Raw genomic sequence first — 21,919 nt, 5'->3', positions numbered from 1 at the left:
AGAAAGGAAGGAAGAAAGGAAAAGAGGGAAGGAAAGATGAAAAGGGAAAGGAAAGGAAAAAGGGAGGTAGGGAGAAGGGAAGGGAGCCTTAAAATGGAGCAAGCAATAGGCAACATCAAGAATTTATATTGTTGAAAAGACAAACTACCAACTGGGAGAATATCTTTGGAAAACACGTATCCAATAAGAATCTAATAAGCAAAGTATATATAAAACTTCGGCAGCTTAACAACAAAATACAAATAACACAATCATAAAATAGGAAAAGGACTTGAATAGACATTTCACCAAAGAGGACATTCAGAGGGCCACCAAACACGTGAAAAGATACTCAGCATCATTAGCCAACAGAGAGATACAAAACCGTAATGAGATGTCATTTCATTCCTACTAGGATGGCTAAGATAAAAAAGAAAATAACAGTTGTTGTCAAGGATATGGGTAAATTGGAACCCTTATCTAATGCTGGTAGGAATGCAAAATGGTACAGCTGTTATGAAAAACAGTGTGGTAGTTCCTCAAAAAACTGAAAATAGAGCTACTATATGACTCAGCAGTTCCACTCCTAGGTATATACCCAAAAAACTTGAAAGCAGAGACTCAAAAAGAGACTTGTACACCAATGTTCACTACACCACTATTCACAATAGCCAAAAGGTGAAAACAACCTAAATTCCCATCAACAGATGAATGAATAAACAAAATGTCTTATATACATACAATAGAATACTACTCAGCCAATAGGAGAAATGAAGCCTCGATACATCTACAGTGTGGATGGACCTTGAAGACATTATTCTGAGCAAAATAAGCCAGTCACGAATGGACAAATGTTGTATGACCTCACTTATATAAAAAGACAAGAAAAGGCAAATGTATAGAGACCAAAGTTTATGAGTGGTTACCAGGGGTGAGAGAGGGGGGAAAGGGTGTTAACAATGATGGAAAAATTGCATTGATTAAGGGTAGGACTGCAGAGCCAATTACGGTAATTACTGTCAGTGAGTTGTATACCTGTACAAAGTTGAATTGGCAAGGATTGTGTGATAGATATGTTTATAGCAACTACCAAAAAAAAGGAGTAGCTACTGAGGCTGCTTATATACAAATAAACACCTCATGGGGTTTGGTTCCTTGGTTTGGAGGTTTAGGGTCATGGTTTCATGGGATATCCCAGTTAATTGGCCTAATACTGTGTTTAGTGCTTCTTTTCTACCTCTTACTTTATTGGGTAGCATCTGGGGTCTTAAAAGCTTGCAAGTGGCCAGCCAAGGCACAACAGTTGGTCTCTATTCACCCGGAGCAACAAAGGAAGAAGGAGAGTCAGGAAGAGGAGGAGAATATGGAATGTGTGGCTGATTGCCTTCATGAATAACTATGTCCTTTGCCATGAGACCAGAAGGACTGGATGGTGCCCAGCTATCATTACTGAACATTTTGATCAGAGATTCCATAGAAGAATCTTGATCAAAAGGGGGGAAAACAAAGAACAGAATTTCAAATTCCCTTGAACTTCAGACTTCTGGAGCCATGGAGGGTGGATGAACCCTTGAAACTATTACCCTAAGATAATCTGTACACCTTAGACCAAAAATATCCCCTGAAGTCATTTTAAAACCAAACAGTAGTTTAGTTTAACTAGTAAAAAAGGTCTGTCTTGATCATTAAGCTCTTTTATGAGCTATCGATATGGGACCAAATTGCCAACAGCAACTCGAAAGATTAGATAGGAACCTAAGGGGGCAGTGAGTTTATGTTAATGAGGGAGGAACAACTCAGAAAAGAAGGGTAAGAATAGTTGCACAACTCAAAGAATGTAGCCAGTGTCATTAAATTGTACACGTAGAAACTGTTGAATTGGCATACGTTTTGCTATGTGTATTCTCAGCAACAACAAAATAAATAAAATTTAGGAAAAAAATAACTTATATCATTCCTGTGGACTTAATGATGGGACCAAACGTGATGTTTTCTCCCTCCTGCTTTGGGTGGATTAATTAATGCTGATTCCAGCAATAGTGGATCACACATACAGACATTACCGGAGAAGCAGCTGTTGACCATACCAAAGCGTCTTCCCAGTAGACAGGGAGAAGCAGCCCAGGATCAGAAGAAGGTGAGAGAGGACTACTTTTTAGAAAGGTGGAGAAATGATGGAAACAGCATTTTCTTGAGTGCAGCATTCCCTATAAAGTAGTTCATCTGAAACCTAAAAAGGGTCAGGGGCATATCCATTTCTTTCTTTTACCCGTCGCCTTAGGTCAAGCCAACTTGAAAAAAAGAGACAGACTCTGAACTTGAGAAGTTGACAGTGTAGTTGAAGAGAAGAATCGAAATGGCATGCAATTGTTAGAGCTGTGAACTCACAGAGGAGGTCATTCCTGTGTGTACAGAGATGGAATAGAAGTGATCAGATGCAGGTCTGGAGCCTCTGGGTAACACCACGAAAACAAAACCAAACCTGTTGCAGTTGAGTCGATTCTGACTCATAGCAAACCTATAGGACAGAGTAGAACTGCTCCACAGGGTTTCCAAGGAGCGGCTGGTGGAGTTGAACTGCCGACCTTTTGGCTAGCAGCCGTGGCTCTTAACCACTGTGCAACAGATGAGACCAAAGGCTCTAATTTTCTGATTTGCAGGCAGGGCTCTGTTAGAGCTCATGGAGGAAGGGGCCAGGGCTGTCACTGCTGGGAGGAAAGCTGCATAGGAGGTGGGTGGTGCATTACTCCCTGTTCAACTGAATTTGTTTGGCTGCATCCTTTGGCAGATCGTATGTCGCTGAGGTCTCTGCTCCGGGAGTTGCCGAGTTTGCTGTCTACTGACCGAGGCTTCCTTTGTTCTATGCCCTTTTTTCTTCTGCCTTTGAAGCTGCTTTGTTTGCTCTTCACATTTGTTTTTGTTTTTTTTTTTAGAAGCACTGTCATCCAAAAGAAGGAATGGACTTCATTATTCTTTTAACTTTCCCTCTGAGGCTTTCACACTTCTTGTTGGATTCTTTCTGGTCAATTTCTGAACACCCCGAAGTGTGAAAGAATTACGACAAATATCAGAGAGAAACAAACGAAAAGCCATTTTTTTTTTTCAGGGTGAGAACAAGGCAGAAAATTTCATCTCTGGTAGAATCTCACTGGAGGGCTCTATTCATAAAAGTTTCTTTATTAAACTAGCTACACAACATCGGCAGACTTCCTGAAGGTTTTCAAAGCCTAATGGTGTTGTTTGAATAGATGGAGCAGTTGTCAGCTTGATCTGTTCTGAGACGCACCATCGGCCTCTCAATCCCGGTTTACTTCTGGCCCCAACAGTGGAAAGAGGATCATGTCTATGGCAATACTCATTCCATAATGCTGAGTAAAAGCAGGACTGATACCTACTCATCTTCATGACCTGTGTTTTAAACACAGCAAATTGCCAGTAACCAGCTTGGGTTGGGACATTTAATTTAAGGTTGCCGCGCTTATTTAACTCAAGTCCAAGGGAGAGGCCTGGATTGAGGATACACATTTGGGAGTCAGGACTGGATGAGACCACCTAATATAGCCAGAGAAGGAAAAAGGGCTGAGGTCTGATGCTCAGGGATCAGAGGACAGTCAGATGAGAGGAACCAGCAAAGGAGGCTCAGAAATGGAGAGTGGTCACTCATGTCAAGTGCAGCTAATAGGTCAAGGAAATGGAGAAGTGAGACTTGATCATTGGGTTTGGGAGAGAGGAGGTTACTGAGTAGAGCAATTTCAATACAGGGCTCAGGCGAAGACAGGGAAAGAGAAACTGGAGGCCATTAGTACAGACACCTCTTGGGTAGTTTTGCATGAAGAGAATAGAGAACTTGGACAGGAGCTCCAAGGGGATGTTGGGTCAAGGGAGGCGGCTTGTTTGCTTTTTTTTTTAAAGTAGTTTACATTTCTTGTTGAAAGTAAACACAGGAATATATACACCAATTCAGCAATTTCTACATGTACAGTTTGCTGACACTGATTACATTCTTCAAGTTGTACAATGCTTTTCACCCTCCTTTTCCAAATTATTCCTCTACCATAACATAAACGTGCTGTTCCCCTAAGCTTCCTACATGACCTTTTGAGTTGCTGTTGTTTATTTTATCCCATATAGATAGTTCATTAAAAGAGCACAATGCTCAAGGCAGACGTTCTTTACTAATTAAGTTAAACTACTGTCAGGGGATATTTTTGGTTTAAGCTTTAAAGATTATCTCAAGGCAATAGTTTCAGAAGGTTTTCCAGCCTCAGTGGCTCCAGGAAATCTGGATTCCATGAGACTTTGAAATTCTGTTTCATATGATTGCTTTTAATGGAAACTGTTACAGCACATTGTGGGGGATACTCCAGTAAAAAGGACAGAAAGAGAGGATGAAGGAGAGAGAATTTATTGAAAACTCCTGAATCACTACCCACTGAGTAGAAAAGAAGTTCACCTTTAGGAAGAAAACTTTGGAGATTGGTAATGCTGTTTTTGACTTGTGATTAGGTTTGAATGCAATTACATTTGCATTTTAAGACAACGTTTTCAGAGCCAGTACAGGGGTCCAGGCTGGAGATAAAATCGCACACCCTCAAATGCGTGTTGACTTCTTCATCAAAGAAGTAAACATTAAATTATTGATAATATCTCAGTTATAAGACTATGTAATATATCTTTACTTAAACCTCATTTATTTGGATGTCATAGTAATTCAAGTTCAGATAAACTTGTAGTATAAGTGGAAAAGGGACTGAGAAAAAATTAACAACCAAAAAAAATTGCAAAGCCAGTGTTTAACGTCCTTTTACAGAATTGTTTCCGAGTACTCTAGGAGCAGCCCTTTAACAAAGGTATGCTGATTACAAATGTATCTTATCTCTTCCGCAAAGTCAGCAGGCCTTTTGCAGCCCTTATCAAGAAAAACAGGGCTATTCTACCAAGAAGCCTGCAAGGCTAATTTCCAGTGCATTTTATGAGAAGCCAAGATGTCTGTTAGTGGTGATTTAATTTACAAAAGGCACAAGTGACAACTTAAAGTGGACCAGCTACAAATGATAATGAATAACAGTAGTAACTAGTGTTTACATAGTGCTTTACGATTTGCCAAGAACTTTTGAACACATTACACAATTCCATACATTCGTTAATATTTGAGGGCTCTCTTTCTATGTTCTGTTGCTGTTAGGTGCCACGGAGTCGATTTAGACTCGTAGTGACCCCATGAGATAGAGTAGAACTGCTCCATAGGCTTGTGTAGGCCGTAATCATTAAGGGAGCAGATTGCCAGGTCTTTCTCCTGCAGGGCCTGGATGAGTTGGAACCGCCAACCTCTAGGTTAGTGGCTGAGCTCTTAACTGTTGTACCACCAGGGCTCCTTTTTTTGTGTTCTAGCCCCTGGGAGGAAACCCTGGTGGCATAGTGGTTAAGTGCTATGGCTGCTAACCAAAGGGTCAGCAGTTCACATCTGCCAGCCATTCCTTGGAAACTCTATGGGGCAGTTCTACTCTGTCCTATAGGGTCGCTATGAGTCAGAATCAACTCAATGGCACTGGGCCTGGGTAGGCCCTGGGAACTTAGCTGAGAAAAAGTTCTTTCTCTTGTGAAGCTTAGCATGAGCCATACTACAACCTGGAGACATAAGTAGGACACGTACTATTATTACTTCTCTTTACAGATGAAGAAATTCTAAAGCTTAATTAAAACTTAAATTAAAATCACTACTTCTCTAGGAATTTGGGCTGCAGATGAAATTGTATCACTGGTATTCTAGTTTCTTTTGCAAAACTTCTTAAAAATCAGTACTTCAGTACGTTTTGTACCCTGAAATATTATCTTCATAAACATAATGAATTTCTGCAGTAGAAACTCTTGCATTTAAAAAATTCATTACAACACTCAGTCTCATAACCATGCTTCTAGGAAAAGAGCCATTTTCTGTTACGAATACACCAGTTACAGCTGGTCCACCTTAAGTTGTTGCTGTATGGGCCTGATAAAATACTTACTGCCAACAAACTACTGTGATACCTGGAATGTATCAGAAGTTAACCTAATAATCTTACTTTTTTTTTTTAACAACCCTCATAGCTCAAACACAATTAACTGTCTTTAGTTTAAACTCTTAAAATCTAACTTTTTTTTTTTTTTACCATTTGGGCTGACCCATACATTATTGAAAATCATAGAGAATTAATTATGCATTGTAACTTATAGAAATTACAAACTTTTTCTAAGTTTAAAACATAGCTTGTAAATTGAAAATAGTTATTTTAGATACTAAAAATGTATACTGGCCGCATATATACTGTATTCAGTGTATTTCTTTCCTTCATTGAGAATATTTTGATATGAATTTAAAAAAAATTTTTTTAGTTTATGTACGGCATGGGTTCTCTCATCCCTTCTTAACCCTGGTAACTTTCTATGACTGTGTAAAAGAACACCAAGTGGGAATTTTCTGATAGGTAAAATTACAGCCTAGAAAACACTACTGGGCACTTCTCTGATTCATGGCAACCTTATGTGTTTCAGAGTAGAACTGCGTTGCATAAGGTTTTCAGTGACTGGTTTTTTGGAAGTAGATCACCAGGCCCTTCTTCTGAGGCACCTCTGGGTGGATTTGAACTGGCAGCCTTTCAGTTATTAATCAAGCACTTAATCATTTGCACCACCCAGGAACTCACATCAGCATTTACTAAGGGGCGTCGAATCCTGCCTGCCACAGTCAGCCTCTTGTCCATATAGGCGGAAGGTTCATGCTGGGAACGAGCAGAGAATTGTCTGAGTCTCCGTGGAAAGAGCTGAAGTGTTTCCCTCTTTTCCCATGGGAGACACAAGAGATTGTGTCCCCATACTCTGCAGGCTAAGTGAGGAGGGGTCTCAGAGGAATGCTCATACCGTAGTGGCTGCAGGTGGGGAAGCTGGCATCTCTTTCCCCAGGTGGACTTCTGGCAGGCAGAAGCTTTGTTGATGCTCCTAGCGCCTACCCAAGCTGAAGAAGAGAGAATTGGAGGGAGATGTCCAAGCAGAGGGAGTCCCTCGAAGTACAAGTGGTTAACATGCTCAGCCGCTAACCAAAAGGCTGGAGGTTCACATAGAGGTACCTCAGAAGAAAGGCCTGGCAGTCTGCTTCTGAAAAATCAGCCATTGAAAACCCTATGGAGCACAGTTCTACTCTGACACACATGGGGCTGCCATGAGTCAGAATTGACTCAATGGCAACTGGTACTGGTTTTTTTATCCAGGTAAAGAAAGGGAGTGGTGGGATAGCAGCCTGCACCCCCACTGTCCTGCATGGCAAGGATTAATATGTGCATGTGGGTCACGTGGACATGCAGAGAGAAGCTGGGCTTTTACCCTGTCCCTTGCATACCACTCAAGGGGTGTGGGTGTGCCCCTGGAAGAAGTCAAGCTAGAGCCAAATTTCTCACCTCAGGAACTATGCAGTGGGGACTCCCCAAAGCCCCAACAGCTCTCCAAAGAACTCACAGGTACACAGCAGAACCAGAGGTCGGCACTTGCTACACAGAAGGCATTGGAGGCCAGATCAGTGTTGGCCTGAGGAGCGGTGACAACCATCAGAGAGAGAATTCCACAGCATCCAGATGAGGAAGAGGTCTGGGTCCTTTTCCTGTTCTCTCCTCCCCAACTAAACACATGAAGGAGCTGGAGAGTTTGAGGTGAGGGACTCCCAAAATAGCCCATTCCCCTACTTGGGGAGAAGGGCAGAGGAGAAGAAGTAGAAGAACAGACAAAGCCTGTCTTACCCACATTGGAATCTATAAGCCCCAAGACCTGTCAGTCATGAGGGAGGGAAAAAATTTGAATCAGATATGAGATTTGAGTTTTGAACAAAATGTGTTCAATCCATTCCTGGAGGGACTATTAGAGAGGTCCTAGGAACCTGCCACACCTGACCCTGTAGCGAGGCGTCTGCACCCAGGCATGGCTCATGCGTGGCTATGCCCTTAAATCGTCTCTAGGAGAGATGGCACACCTTCTGCCTTCCCCGGGCCAAGGTCAGATTTGGAGTCCAGCCAGTCAGAAAGCAGGCAGCAGGTGAGGTCCCACAGAGAGAGGGTGGCTTTGGGACTAGAGATTAGGGCCTTGGGCATGTCCTCTGCTCAGGCGAGGCCGCACAGAGTGGGCATGGGACATGCCTGCCACTCTCGCTGAGGGCTTTGGCTGGTCCCTATTCCTCTCTGGGTCTTTTTCTCCATATGTAAATTGAGGAGCCTGTCTGGACAAGATGATTGCTAAGGCCTCTGTGAGATGGTCTGTATCCTGGGACATCAGAGGGGCACCTACTGAATCCTCAGGGAAAAATAAAAACAAAACAACCAACCTGTTGCTGTCAAATCAATTCTGACTCATGGTGGCCCAGTGTGTTGCAGGGTGTAACTGCTCCATAGGGTTTTCTTGGCTGTAATCTTTATGGAAACAGATTGCCAGGCCTTTCTTCAGAGGTGCCTGTGGGCGGGTTTGAACCATCAACTTTTTGCTGAGTAGCCGAGCACATAACCATCTGTGCCACCCAGGGCACCTCCAAATCCTGTTGTTGTTAGGTGCCGACGAGTCAGTTCCAACTCACAGCAGCCCTGTGAAGAACAGAACGAAACACTGCGCAGTCCTGCACTGTGCTCACAGTTGTCGCTATGCTTGAGCCCATTGTTGCAGCCCTGTGTCATTGTATCTCATTGAGGGTCTTCCTCTTTTTCACTGAACCACTACTTTACCAAGCATGGTATCCTCCTCCAGGGACTAGTCTGGGTGTTAAATATTTGTTGAGCTTTAAAAAAAAAATGTATTCGTTCATTCTACTCAAAGTGACCGGAAAATCATGCAGTTTGCCCAAAATGTTAAATGACGTGGCGCTCATCAGGGAGGGGAGAGTGAGTATGGCCCCCTTGGGGGTGATGATTGTAAAGCAGTAAAACGGTAGAGTTGAGACTGTTCATGAGCTGTTTGCATTCATATGTTCTTGTTTCAGAATCAGTAAAACAAACTCCACATAACTGGAGTTTTCCTCTGCCTTCTAGGGAAGTCAGTACTGGGCTTGTATTCCTTCCTAGCCAGTCCGGCACACAGACGTGTCATGACCTTCCTCCTGTGTGACTTGAGCAAGCCACTTAAGCTGTCTGAACTTCAGTGTCTTCATCTGTCTGGTGACAGGTGGTCCCTGGGTTACTCCTAGCACTAAAATTCTGTGACGGTTGTAGAAGATGTGATTTATGTAAAAGAATTAGTTCATAATTTGTGGTGAATGTGCTAAAAAGGTCAAGTGTATCCAAGAAGTTTGTTTTGTGCCAGCTAAGATGGTAATCCTACTAAAGTGTGGAGTTCCCCCCTCAAAAAAACCCACTGCCATCAAGCCAGTTCCACCTCATAGTGACCCCATAGGGTTTCCTAGGCTGTAACTCTACAGAAGCAGACTGCCACATCTTTCTCCCACGGAGCTGCTGGTGGTTTTGAACCGCCGACCTGTCAGTTAGCAGTGATCACTTTAACCACTGCACCACCAGGGCTTCTTAAAGTGTAGAGTTAGTATATTTCAATCAGATGGCTGTTACTGGAGATGAGGAGGCCAGGGCCAGATAACCTAATGGGCCCAAGACAACTTGTTAGAGAATTAATTTTTGGAAGGTAAGAAAAGGAAAATCCTTCTGTGGAGGAAATTGAGTAAGATTTGGAGAGGGAACAGAGAATAGAAGAGCTGGCTTAAGTGCAAGGTGGTTGAACCGGCCTCTTGGTCAGACCATGGGGATCTTACTTCCTTACCAGTGACCGGAATGTCAATAACCTGACAGTGTCCCCAGCAATCCACCCAGATGACAGACTGAGGAAAGATGGGAAACAAAGGTGTAGGTGTGTATGGAGAAGCCATTGTAACGCAGGAGAGAGATGTTAAATTTCTGGCGTGTCTTTCTGGTGGGAGGGGGCGATGTGTAGTCAGAGATAAACTTTCTTGTCCATAATCCATTTGCTGATGATAGTCTTCTTTGCTGGGTTTCTGACCATTTTGTGGATATGTCCTTATTTCCTTCCTGCAATGATCTTTGTACATTCTGCTTACACATTCTGAGAATGATCACGGTGCTTGCTGAATAAGTTTAGAGGCTCTCTGCCAGTTCTGTAATTCAATTGCTTGGTGTCTTTTAGAATTTTGGAATTCAGGTAAAGAACTATGGAAAGGTCAGGACAGGAGCCCAGTTGCTTTACTTGGTGGTTTCAGCTGTAACTCTTGGGGTGGGATGTTGGTTACTTTGGTGCTTGGTCCTGAGCAGGAACGGATTACCCCAAAACCAAGATATGCCTGGGCTTACTTGTGCTTACTTACTAATCTGTAGTGCACAATTTCACCTGTTTTTCACTTCATCAAAGATGAAGTCCATATGAAAATTGTGCACTACAGATTAGTAGTAAGTAAACACAAGTGTGCCTGTGCGTACCTGCTTACTGTAAGCCTGTGTGTACTTTGCTTACTGGTTGATCTGCCCATGGTTCTGAGCAGACGTTATTGCCTTAGATTGTTAATGGTGTGAAGGAGAGCCTGAATTATGGAGCTGATGCATTTGGCTCATAACTGCTATTCCAGAAAGTTTCTGCTTGAGTAACAGAACTGAACTTCCCCGGCCCCAATCCCTCCTTGTTCCAACTTCCTTCCTGCCACCACACCCCACAGCCACAGCTGGGTGGCAGACTGACACTTCTCCCTTTGCTAACTAGAGTTTAGCCCTCAGGAATCCTAGAAGGACAAATATCTTCTAGGTTTATGGACTGGAACAATGACTAAATCTGGGAAGTCATTTTATTGCCTTGTTTGCTCTCGGTCACCAAAGAGAATAAAAATGATTAATCTGTGTTAAAGGTTTTTTCCCCATCTTTCTTGAACTTAATGAAAATATTTCTCCTCTGAAATTAATTGTGTCAAGAGGGGGAGAGTATTTCCAATCTCTTTGACAAATGTACAATAGTTTGTTTTTGGTTTTTTCAAAATGTGAATTTATTGGTAATTTCCCTTGAACTAATGCATAAATGGTCTTTTTTTTTTTTTTTTTTCCAGCCAGCCTAAAATGTTTCTAGGGAAAAAGAATTCTTTGGAAATGAATGATTAAACCTTGGACATCCTAAAATGTTTTTTGGGGGGTTATGAAGAATTGCGATCCTTTGCTTTTGATCATGTTGCTCCTTCCTTTTCTTGAGGCTGCCTTGGTAGTTGCCATGTTTTAACTATTGACAAGATGAGATAGTTTTCTGTTTATATCAGCAGTCGTCTGTCTGTGAAATATGGACGAATCAGAACGCTGGATTTCCTTTCTCAGCGATCCATCAGGTTCATAATGTAAGGTTACAAATGGTTATTTCTCTTTCCTGAACTTAACGCTCTGTAATGTGCTGCAAAGTGTTGTCAAAAGCTATAGGTACTCTGTCCTGGCAATGCAGAAAATTTGTAATGTCTGGTGAGCCGGAGATTCTTTTTGTCTATTTTACTTCATTTACTGTGCCTTGTGACGAGTTGATGTGCAAAACGTGTCCTGAAACAAGATGCATACTTGGTTTTAAAGTCTACAGTTAAATCTGTCCCTTGTGAGTTTTGGCTTTCATTCCAAGTGTCTGTGTTAACTTGCCTTTACAGGAAAAAGGAAAAGGGTAAATTGATATATACATACACATACACATGTATATATCACTGTTATTTTCCCCCATTTTGTCCTTCCCCTTGTCCGTGGGCTAGTCAACCCTTTGTGTCTAATAATTCTCAAAGGTCCACCTGCTTTACTCATAAGAAATAATTATGATTTGCATGATATTCTGTGTAAATTTTATGCAAATGTGGAAGGAGTATGAGGGAGAGGCACTATTGCAGCTATAAAGTGGTTCTCAGCCTTTTTCCGCTTGACAATACTGAATTGATCTTTGGAATGTGTGTGAAATTGTGACCCATTTGACTCTGAGCTGCTTAATATTCCATTATTCACAATTGACCTTCATATACTTTAGAAAAATTCCTTTTTGTTTGGGAAGTAAATATTTTTAATCTTTTATTTTAATATACAATTCTGTTTTTACCTTCTGTTAAATTTTCCCCGTTGCAGAGTCTGCTGTCCCAGAAGTTGAGGCATTTGGTTGAGAATCGCTGAGCAGAGGTCTTGGGGTGGCATGCAAGGGCCTCTCTCGGGCAAGGTGCCACATCACAAGCACCCCTCCTGCTGTGCATGGGATTTCTGGCTGTGGGGACCAATCAGCTCTGTGGGTTATTGCCTGCCTGGTACCAGTGCTCCAGGGGCCCAGCAGTTATTGCTGAACCCCTAAATACTATCAGAAGCTTTTATGTGTTCAGACGTGGCCATCTCTGCTGTTTACTATCACAAGGAACAAATTCACTATAACCAACTGCATTTGACCAAACTAGCATTCTTTATTCTTGAAGATTTTTAAAAATATGGTTCAGCACCATGCTTACACATGTGTGTGAATGTTTGTTGGAGGCATTTTCCTTACATTCACAACCAAATATATGTCTACATATTTATCAACATACAGCTATATCTGTAGGAGCACTGGTGGCAAAGTGGTTAAGAGCTCAGGTTGCTAACCAGAAGGCCGGCAGTTCAAATCCACCAGCCACTCCTTGGAAACCCTGTAGGGCAGTTCTGCTCTGTCCTATAGGGTTGCTATGAGTCAGTCAACTCCACGGCACACAACAGCAGTATGTATGTAGCATTCTTCAGTGCCTTAGAGATTACAGAAAGTAATGCAATCAGATATATCTTATGTATGTTTGAGTAGCTAATCTCTGAAATTGGTCAAAATTATTGAAAGTAAAACCTTAAAATAACAGCTGTCATTTAAAGTCGCTTAAGTTTTTCATTAAATGTTCTGAAGAAATAGAGAATAATGTTTGTTAATATTCAGATCTAAATTTACAAGCAGGTAGGTGGGAACAATTCCTAGTAGAAAAGATTTAAAAGCTTCTATTGAAATAAAGATCAATTAAATTCTAATTTTAAAAATTTTTTAAAGAACAATATAAGGCTTAGAAAGTACCATACCTCTCTGTTCATGTTAGAAAGATAAGTCGTAATTATGGCTTTTAATTATTTACTGAGATCCTTAGGAAATTTTTTCTCAACAAGGAAATAAGAATATAGAGAATGTTTCCCCCTTTTTATTCTCAAGAGTACATAGAATATATATCTTGAATTTTCCTTTTCTGGGGAGAAAACTACATGAGATGGTATGTTTTAGAATTTATCTTAGGTGTCTGGCATAGATGAACTAAAATCTTATAGCTGTTTACCACTTTTAGAAATAATACAAAATTTAAAAGTTGCATTTTGGATTTACCATCCAACAAATATCTATCTATAGAGTTTTGTCAATTTTTTTTCTGTGTTCTGAGTAAATTAGTTAGTGGATTTATATTTTCCAGCTGATGGTATAAGGGAACATGTCATTTAATTATATTATATTAGTTGTCGCCTAATTATAGTTCTTCTAACTCAGCCAGACTCTAAAATAGGAACCAAAAAAAACAAACCCATTGCCATCAACTTGATTCTGACTCATAGCGACCCTATAGAACAGAGTAGAACTACCCCATAGAGTTTCCAAGGAGCGGCTGGTGGGTTCAAACTGTCGACCTTTTGGTTAGCTGCTGTGCTCTTAACCACCGTGCCACCTATAGGGTATCTATGAGTTGGAATCAACTCGACAGCAACGGGTTTTAAATTTATAGGAGCCAGTTGGTAAATACCAATTAAACAGAATCAATTCTCTATTTAAAACTCTAATCTCAAATTATGTTTGCCTTTACATTAAAAGGCTAATTTTTATTTGAATGTAAGTAGTTTGAAAAGGTAGTTAATCATGTACATTTTCCTCTATTTAATTGATGTCCTTTAATGTGTTTGTAAAAAACCTTGAAAAAGCCTTTAAGTGTTCGTATTTTTAAAATAATAATAACGAATACCAATACAAACAATTTTGGAATTTTGTTTTGGAATGTTAGGATCATCCAAATACATGAACCCAAACAAAGATTTTCTCCAAGTACTTTAAAATCTAAAGAAATAGCCTGAAGACATAAGTAAGAGTGCCTGGTATCATTTAATTTCTCTTCTGGAATTAACCTAAGGAAGCCCTCTAAAGAGCACTACCAGGCAATTAGAATCTTAAGGAGTCGTTTAAAATATAACAGAATTTTACCCCAAACTTTTCCTACTCCGTCTTGTTATGGTGATTAAATATTATTGCAGTATAGTTTCCAGTGTTTAGATCTACTTTTCATTCAAGGTAACATTTGATTATTCCAGATGATGGCACTGCCTAAACGGTTAATGAATGTGTCCCTGATTTCTTCAAGTGGTTATCAAATAAGAGATCGGGATGGTTTCCAGGCTGAGGTGATGTGTGCTGGAGCTTGTTATTCCCAAAATGGCTGCTAAAAAAGACTTTCTAAAACTCTGATTTTTATCTATTCTGTAACAAATATTTTTAAACCGGAAGATTATTAAATGTAATAAAAATTTGCCTGAGGAAATGCAGGCATTACATAGATGTGAATGGACTATATGACAAGACCTAATATTGGGTTTCACAATTTGAAATTATTTTATTAAAATAATTTTGTATTTATTATTTATTTATTAAACCTTTATTTACTTTTTGGTAACTACTCTACCTAGCTCCCCCATAGCTTATTCCCGTTGTAATTCAGCCTCCGAGAGGATGGAGATTTCTGAACTCTTGTTTTTACTGGCAGTTCACCGTGTAAAGCAGAATCCCACCCAAGGGCCAAGGCTATACCTGTCCTGTACGGTAGCTTAAAGCCAAGTTCAGTTTTTGGAGTCCATTTGTTCCCGTTAAATGAATTCCAGAGAAGAATCAACACCTACAAGCTGAGTCTTATAAATATTCCTAGACCTAAGGTCGAAAAAACAAACAAAAAAGAAGTTGATTAGTTTCCAGGACGAAAAACTTACTTTCTTATTAATTCAATCTTAAGAACCCTTTTCCCTCTGTTTAAGGATGAATTTCTGGAAATAGCACTAAGGATGACAAAACTCAGTTTCTATTTCCAAGACAGATTCAGTCCCTGTAGGGAATTTAAAAATATTTGGACTGGAGTGATATTTCAGAGCCACAAAGAAAATAAGGATTATATTTATCTTCCCTGTAATTATCTCTCCCCATAGCACCTAGGGGAGGCCCTGTGAGATCAGTCTGGACTCACAGCAGGTGGTTTGTGGTTTCTGGACAAAGTCGAGACCTAGGCGAGCAGATGATGGCACTGCCTAAACAGTTAATGAATGTGTCCCTGATTTCTTCAAGTGGTTATCAAATAGATCGGAATGGTTTCCAAGCTGAGGTGATATGTGCTGGAGCTTGTTATTCCCAAAATGGCTGCTACAACTTATGTGAATGATATAAACATTTGGACCAGTGTTTGGCTGTAAGTCTGCTTTAAGTGTATGGAATTCATAAAGTTTAATTACAAAAGTGTCTGAGCTAATTCAATAATTAGAGAATGAGTTTGCATATGATTTGCATGCTTAATGTACTAACAGGCTAAATGTTCACATAACCCTAGCTTCACCCCCCTGGTCTCAAGCCTCAGCGCTATTCCCCACCCTTCCCCTGCAACCCACGGTACTCCCAGCTCTCACCATGTCTGTTCAGGCTCTTTTGAAAACTGCCTGTTGAGCTCAGCCGAGGTATACCTCAGCTAAACTGTATCAGGGCTAACTTGAATCAGCGCTTGGTTTGAGCTGTCATATATCAGCAGAGACTAGAACAAAGGATCTTTTGATGCCGACCAGATCTTCCTTTTGTACCATTCCACGGAGTTGCGTTCAAACTTCTGTTGTTCTGTTAACAGTGTTACCTGTGACTTCAGTGTACAATACCTGTTTGCTATGTTGTTGTTGCTTTATCGAGGGAGTGCGGAAAAGGGGGAGGTGGTTAATGGGGGAACTGCTGATAATTTGCAAGATTTGGGAAGAGCTTTTGTTTAAGATTCCATAGCTGCATGTTTCCAGAGTTTTAAACTCTTCTCATTCAAAAGTTATTACACTTGTCTTTAAAATAATATTAAAATCCACATATCCTACGTTTTGAATTTTATACCAGTTTTTTTTTTTTTGAGAGAGATCCCAGCCAGTGGAGATAATAAAAGTTTGAGAAGAGAAGGAAAAGAAAGATTTAAAATAGGAAGCCAGAGAAAAATGTAATCCCAAATTGATTGCAGTCCATAATTGCTTCTCCAAAATGAAAATTCATGTAAATATACAGAGAAACCGCAAAAGTCAGATGAGAAAAATGCTAAAGTGAGTATTACAGATAAAGTCTTAAGAATATCAACAAACTGGAGATAGGAAAATCAAGCAGTACGCCAGTAAGTCAGCAACTAAAGAAAAACTCACCTGGAGAATAACTCAGAACAGAGCATGAGAGAAGAGTCAGAGGGATGCTGACTCATCCCCCATCCCAGTAAGAAGCCTAGGAAATAGCAGGAGGGGAACCTTGCTCTTCTGGCAGTTCAGAGTGATCTATCTCAAGGAAAAAGCTTCAGGCTGTATACCTCTATGAAAAGGCCTGTCCATTTCTGAGGGACCCTAGAATTTTCTTCTGGTTCTTTAAAGCCAGTAAGAAATTTCCAGAAGGCAACACCTTTGTCTAAGCCTTTACCAACATTGGCAGCCACCAATATGAATTCCATCTAATACAAGTCCAAACTGTGCGGAAAAAAATGCTGGTCCTCCTCCCCAAAACACACATCCTATTTAAACCCTTCCTGGGAAAGTGTGGTTCTTAACCTTTGGGCGGTTCTAGATCCTTTCAAAGAATTTAATGGAAATTATGGACTTTCTCCCCACAAACACACTTACATCCCAAAGTTTGCATCCTTGTCCCAAACTCCTTGAAAACCCAAAGTTGAAAGAGCCTCCAGAGTGCCAGCCTGTTTGCTCATACTTCTGTGGCAGTTGGTCTCTAACCAAGGTTTTATTTGGTTTTGGAGCATATGAGACCTTTTTATATTCCTCTAACTCCCAGAAAAGATCATTTCTCTTTAATTCTGTAAGACTAGCTGAATCCAGGTTAGAAGAGAGTGACTTGGGAAATCTGCCTGTTACAGAGCTTTATTTATGTCCATTTGAGATAAAGAACAGAATTTTCAAAAAATCAGATTCTTCACCCAGGAAAAGAGTAAGAAATCTCTTACATAATGTGTCAGTTAGACTAGAGCCCAGAAACACCTTGCCAACACAGGACTTTCACTTTGTAGATGCCTATACTAAGTAGTTATAGTAAAAAAAAAAAAAAAAATCAGGGAGAGCTAATCTCAGGGAAATCATAAATGAAATGATGGAATGTCTCTCTGTCTGTCTTAGTGGGTGTATATATTATATGATTTGTCATCTATGTGAATGTGCTTGTATTTGTGAATCAGGGTGCTCAAATACATGCATATGCACATAGGTCCAAACTTGGTATTTAAATGTTTAGTCTTCTTGGGTGCTTGGGGTTTTCTGAGTAGCTGTATACATCCAAGACAGTCATGGTGGCGTTATTTCAATACATTTGAATTCAGATAGGAGGAACTCATTGTCACCCATCAGTAAATTTGTCTTTTAAAATTGTGCTTAGAATCAAACTTACAGCACCTTTTATCCAGAGATATAAAATTATCCAAAGTACATGGTACGTGTCATATTTGGAAATTGGAATGGAACTGTGACTTCTGAGTGGAAAAGCAACTCACACTGAAAATTTCAGACAATTTTAAAAACAAAATTCTTTCAAAGGTTGTGTGTTCTTTTCTGTTGTATCAGACCATCTATCAATTAGTAAGTCATTCATGAATATTTTTATGTTTTATTTTTAAATTATTTACATGAGGGTGGCATTCTAAAAATAAAATAATTCAACTTCTTCACACCTCAAAAGATTAATTCAGCTTTGAGGAATATGACGCTAATACATATAAAAAGGTAATAAAAAGTAAGAGTAGTTTATGTACATACAAGACACCCAGACACCTTTGTACATTTATAAGCACATGTGTATAAAATGAACTCAGGCTAGCTGTAGGGAATGAACTTTGCCTATTGCTCATATTACATCTAGAATAAATATGATTTTCAGACAGGAGACTGGGGAGAACCTTCCATCACGTTACGACCTCCAAATGAAGCCACAGCCTCCACTCCAGTACAGTACTGGCAGCACCACCCAGAAAAGCTCATCTTCCAATCATGTGACTACAAAGCTTTTGTAAGTTAACCCATCTTCTGTATTTGGGTGCCAGAGGGGCTCGAGGGTATATTTCTGGTTTCCTTCTGTATGAAAATTATAGCAAGATGCCCAACACTGAAATTCCTGAATTCTTTTTCACCTTCTCTTTTTCCTAAGGTAGTCAGCTGCCTATCCAAAGAGAAAGCTCAAATAGAGCTTTATAACCGTACTGGTTTGGTTTCTAATATAGTAGTGTTTTTAAAAAAGAAATGTGGCCGAGCACAATCTTAAAACAAAAATGAGTATAAATAGGGCACATATATACATTTCCACTCACTCACCAATGATCTCAAAACGTTGGGTCTTCCACTTTAAATACCAAGTTCTTTTCATTGTCATCATTAGGGTTAGTTTATTGTTGGTGTTGTTATTTTATTTTTAGAGGAGTCAACCAACTGCTTAGCTGAGAATTATGAGTAATGTGAACAGGTAAATGTTCAAAAGATGCTGTAGGCTTTGTGGCAGGTGGTGGTTGTCATGACTACCGCAGGAAAAGCACCTAAGCCCTCTGTATTGAATTGAAACTGCCTCTCTTAATAAAATGTTTCAATTAGGGTAAACTTTCCTGAAATAACTTTTAAAAAAAAAGGATTTCACCGAGATCATATTCCTTAATTTGATGAAGATGTGGGCGTTATCATAGCAAATTAGGCTTTTTTTTTTTTTTTCATTTTGTGCTATCTGCTCCTCCTTTATTGCTTACTTATCTTGCAGCATTGGATTTATTTCAGTAGTGACCTCCTCAAAACTGCAGGATTCAAATGCTTGCTTCTTTCCTCAAAACACAAGCCCCAAATTCCTGCACTTTTTTGAACAGCATGCCTTTCTTCAAGGCCCTCTACCAAGCCCTCTGCTTTTGTGCCCTTGCACACCCTCCCTAAGTCAGGGGCTACACATCAGCACAACCGACCCCCAGCCCTGTTTCTGCGGAATGTCAGGGTGTCTGTCTCCAGTTGTCTCAGGAAGTGTCCTTTGAATCTCTTCTAAAATTATTTTAATTCACTTCTTTAAAAGATACATAGAGAGGAAGAAAAGAAGGGAAAAAAAAGATGGATAGAGAGCTTTTTAGATTTCTTTTCTTTCTTTTTTTTTTTTTTTTAGAAGGACACTGCAACCAACCAGTTGCCATCAAATCGATTTCAATTCATGGTGACTCCATGTATTTCAGAGTAGAACTGTGTTCCATAGGGTTTTCAGTGTCTTTTTTTTTTTTTTTGGAAGTAAATCACCAGACCTTTCTCCTGAGATGACTCTGGGCTGACTCGAACCACCAATCTTTTGGTTAGCAGCAGGACACATTAATGTTTTCACCACCCAGGGTCTCCTGAAGGGCATTAAAAAAAACTAAACAAAACCGGTTACCCTTGAGTCAGTTGCAACTCATAGCATCCCTATGGGACAGAGTAGAACTGGCCCATAGGGCTTCCAAGGAGCAGCTGGTGGATTCAAACTGCCACTTTTTAATTAGCAGCTGAGCTCTTAACCACTATGCCACCAAGGCTCCTGAAGGGCATTATAAAAAAAAAAATGTTGCTGTCAAGTCGATTCCAACTCATAGCGACCCTATAGAACAGAGAACTGCCCCATAGAGTTTCCAAGGAGCACCCGGTGGTTCGCAGCCATATCACTTAACCACTGCGCCACCAGGGTTTCCTGAAGGGTATTAAAAAAAAAAACAAAAGGAAGGAACCCTGTGGAAGCTTCAAAAGGTTGAGGAGTAGTCAACTGATACTAGGGCAAAATAGATATTTTACTTAAAACTATTTGCTCCCAGTCAGAACTTGAAGTGTGAGTGGCGTTTTATACCAGGGCAGTATTGGTTATAGTCACCTAACAGCAACCAAACCCATTGCCATCGAGTTGATTCTGACTCATAGGACTTCCAAGGAGTGGCTGGTGAATTCAAACTCCAACCTCTTGGTTAGCAGCTGATCTCTTAAACACTACACCACCAGGGGGCTTGGTATTTCCTAGCCTCTCTTATCCTTTTTCTACCTCCGTTAGGTCCTCCAAGTGTCAGTTTGCTACAGGGACTCAGGGATTCAGCTCTCTCCATTAGGAAACAACTGAGAATCACACCCTCTCTGCCCATGCCACCTCTCTCCCTGTTCTCAGGTGGATCAACCATAGGGCACACAGCTGTGAATGAAAAAGGTCCAAAAATGCCTCTCGGCCTAAGAACAGTCTAACGTTAATTACCTATGCAACCAAATAAGCCCAAATGGGGTACATGTTGCTTAGCTTCTCAGCTGTCTCATGCAACCCTGTAATTACATAGATAGTAGTGTGATTTATTTTTGCAGACTTTGCTGCCTTAAAAAAAAATGGGAAAACATTTTTAGATGCCCCATTTTGCAGTTAAATATGATTTGAAAGATGGCCTCTTTAGAAAATGCTGCAATTTATAATAAAGAGCAATTTGCTACCCCCAGAACTTTTGGTTAATTCAGCTGCATTCTCCCGTTGGATGCACTGATTTCTTAGGATTAGTTACTGTTAGCTTTTAAAAGTTGTGCAACAGTTTACAGCCAGAAAACTTAGACCTGGGGATTTCATGATTTGTTTTTAAATCATTACTGATATTTATGTTCTCTTTTTCACAAACCATTGAATCTTTATTTTATTTTAGTATCTAGGTTCTATGCTGATAAAAGAGCTCAGGGGGACAGAATCAACCCAGGATGCTTGTGCAAAAATGCGGGTAAGTTTGCCAGATATTTTATTCCAAGTAGCTGAAATAATAAATACTGGGTATGGATATAAATTGCCACTTTTCAAATTACTCTTTTCTCTATCTGTGGGCCTGCTGAATCACACTGGTGTTACATAAAAAGGTGCTTTGGTTCTGTTGATGTTTATACTTGAACTTATCTCCCTGTAGTTTCAGGGCTTATGTCTGTTATTTGGTTTTTTTATATCATATTGCATTTGCTCTTAGTTGTTTTTAAAGCTTTAAAATGGTTTGTATCTACATTGATCATTCTCCAGATGAGGGGAGGAATGATCTCTTCAGTTTATTACAAGAAAATGTTTTAAGTGCCCAGTTGGCATCCTGAGAATAATTCCTGAAAAGACCTCCAGTCAACTAAAAATTATCAAATGGAGAAGCACTGGGACCATATTATATAAAGTTTATAGTCTTTATGAGGCTTCTTAATTATTTTGCTTTTTTTTTTAAATGTAAGGAAAAAATTGAATCTGAATTAAACCATTTAAGGACAGTAAATGTTGACTGAATGGCAATGTCTGTGATTTGTGACTACTCCTGGGCTCCTAGGTGCCTGTTTTAGCCAAGCAGACCTAATCTCGCCCATATTACAGGTCCACCTTAGCTTTTTCTGTCCTTTGTCCCATATTCTTCCTTCCTTCATAGTAGTAGATGTAGAGAGAATATGTAGCTATCTGAGTAACAGTACAAGTTAAAAATGTCAGGTTGAAGGAACCCTGATGGCGCAACAGTTGAGCACTCAGCTGCTAACCAAAATGTTGACAGTTCAAATCCACCCAGAGACTCTGGGAGAAAGACCTAGCAATCCGCTCCCATAAAGATTACAGCCTAGAAAACCCTATGGGACAGTTCTACTCTGTCACATGGGACCGCTGTGACTCAACAGCATCCAACAACAACAGAGAACAACAATTA

General features: G+C 40.1%; 1 protein-coding gene across 8 annotated transcripts in view; it reads left to right on the top strand.

The window, feature by feature from the left end:
• The window catches only part of ANKS1B (ankyrin repeat and sterile alpha motif domain containing 1B), a 1,421,217-nt gene that overhangs the window by 1,341,791 nt on the left and 57,507 nt on the right, over positions 1 to 21,919 (top strand). For 3 of the 8 annotated variants that reach the window (XM_049884158.1, XM_049884163.1, XM_049884164.1), the window contains 3 exons: positions 11,246 to 11,320; positions 18,127 to 18,255; positions 20,906 to 20,977. In XM_049884158.1, coding sequence (XP_049740115.1) covers positions 11,246 to 11,320; positions 18,127 to 18,255; positions 20,906 to 20,977 — 276 coding nt within the window. The remainder of the gene's footprint in view (positions 1 to 11,245; positions 11,321 to 18,126; positions 18,256 to 20,905; positions 20,978 to 21,919) is intronic. The other 5 variants (XM_049884161.1, XM_049884160.1, XM_049884165.1 and 2 more) reach the window with 2 other exon arrangements.

Source organism: Elephas maximus, chromosome 4 (assembly GCF_024166365.1).
Source record: "Elephas maximus indicus isolate mEleMax1 chromosome 4, mEleMax1 primary haplotype, whole genome shotgun sequence".
Lineage (NCBI taxonomy): Eukaryota > Metazoa > Chordata > Mammalia > Proboscidea > Elephantidae > Elephas > Elephas maximus.
This window is presented reverse-complemented; position numbering and strand designations above follow the sequence as displayed.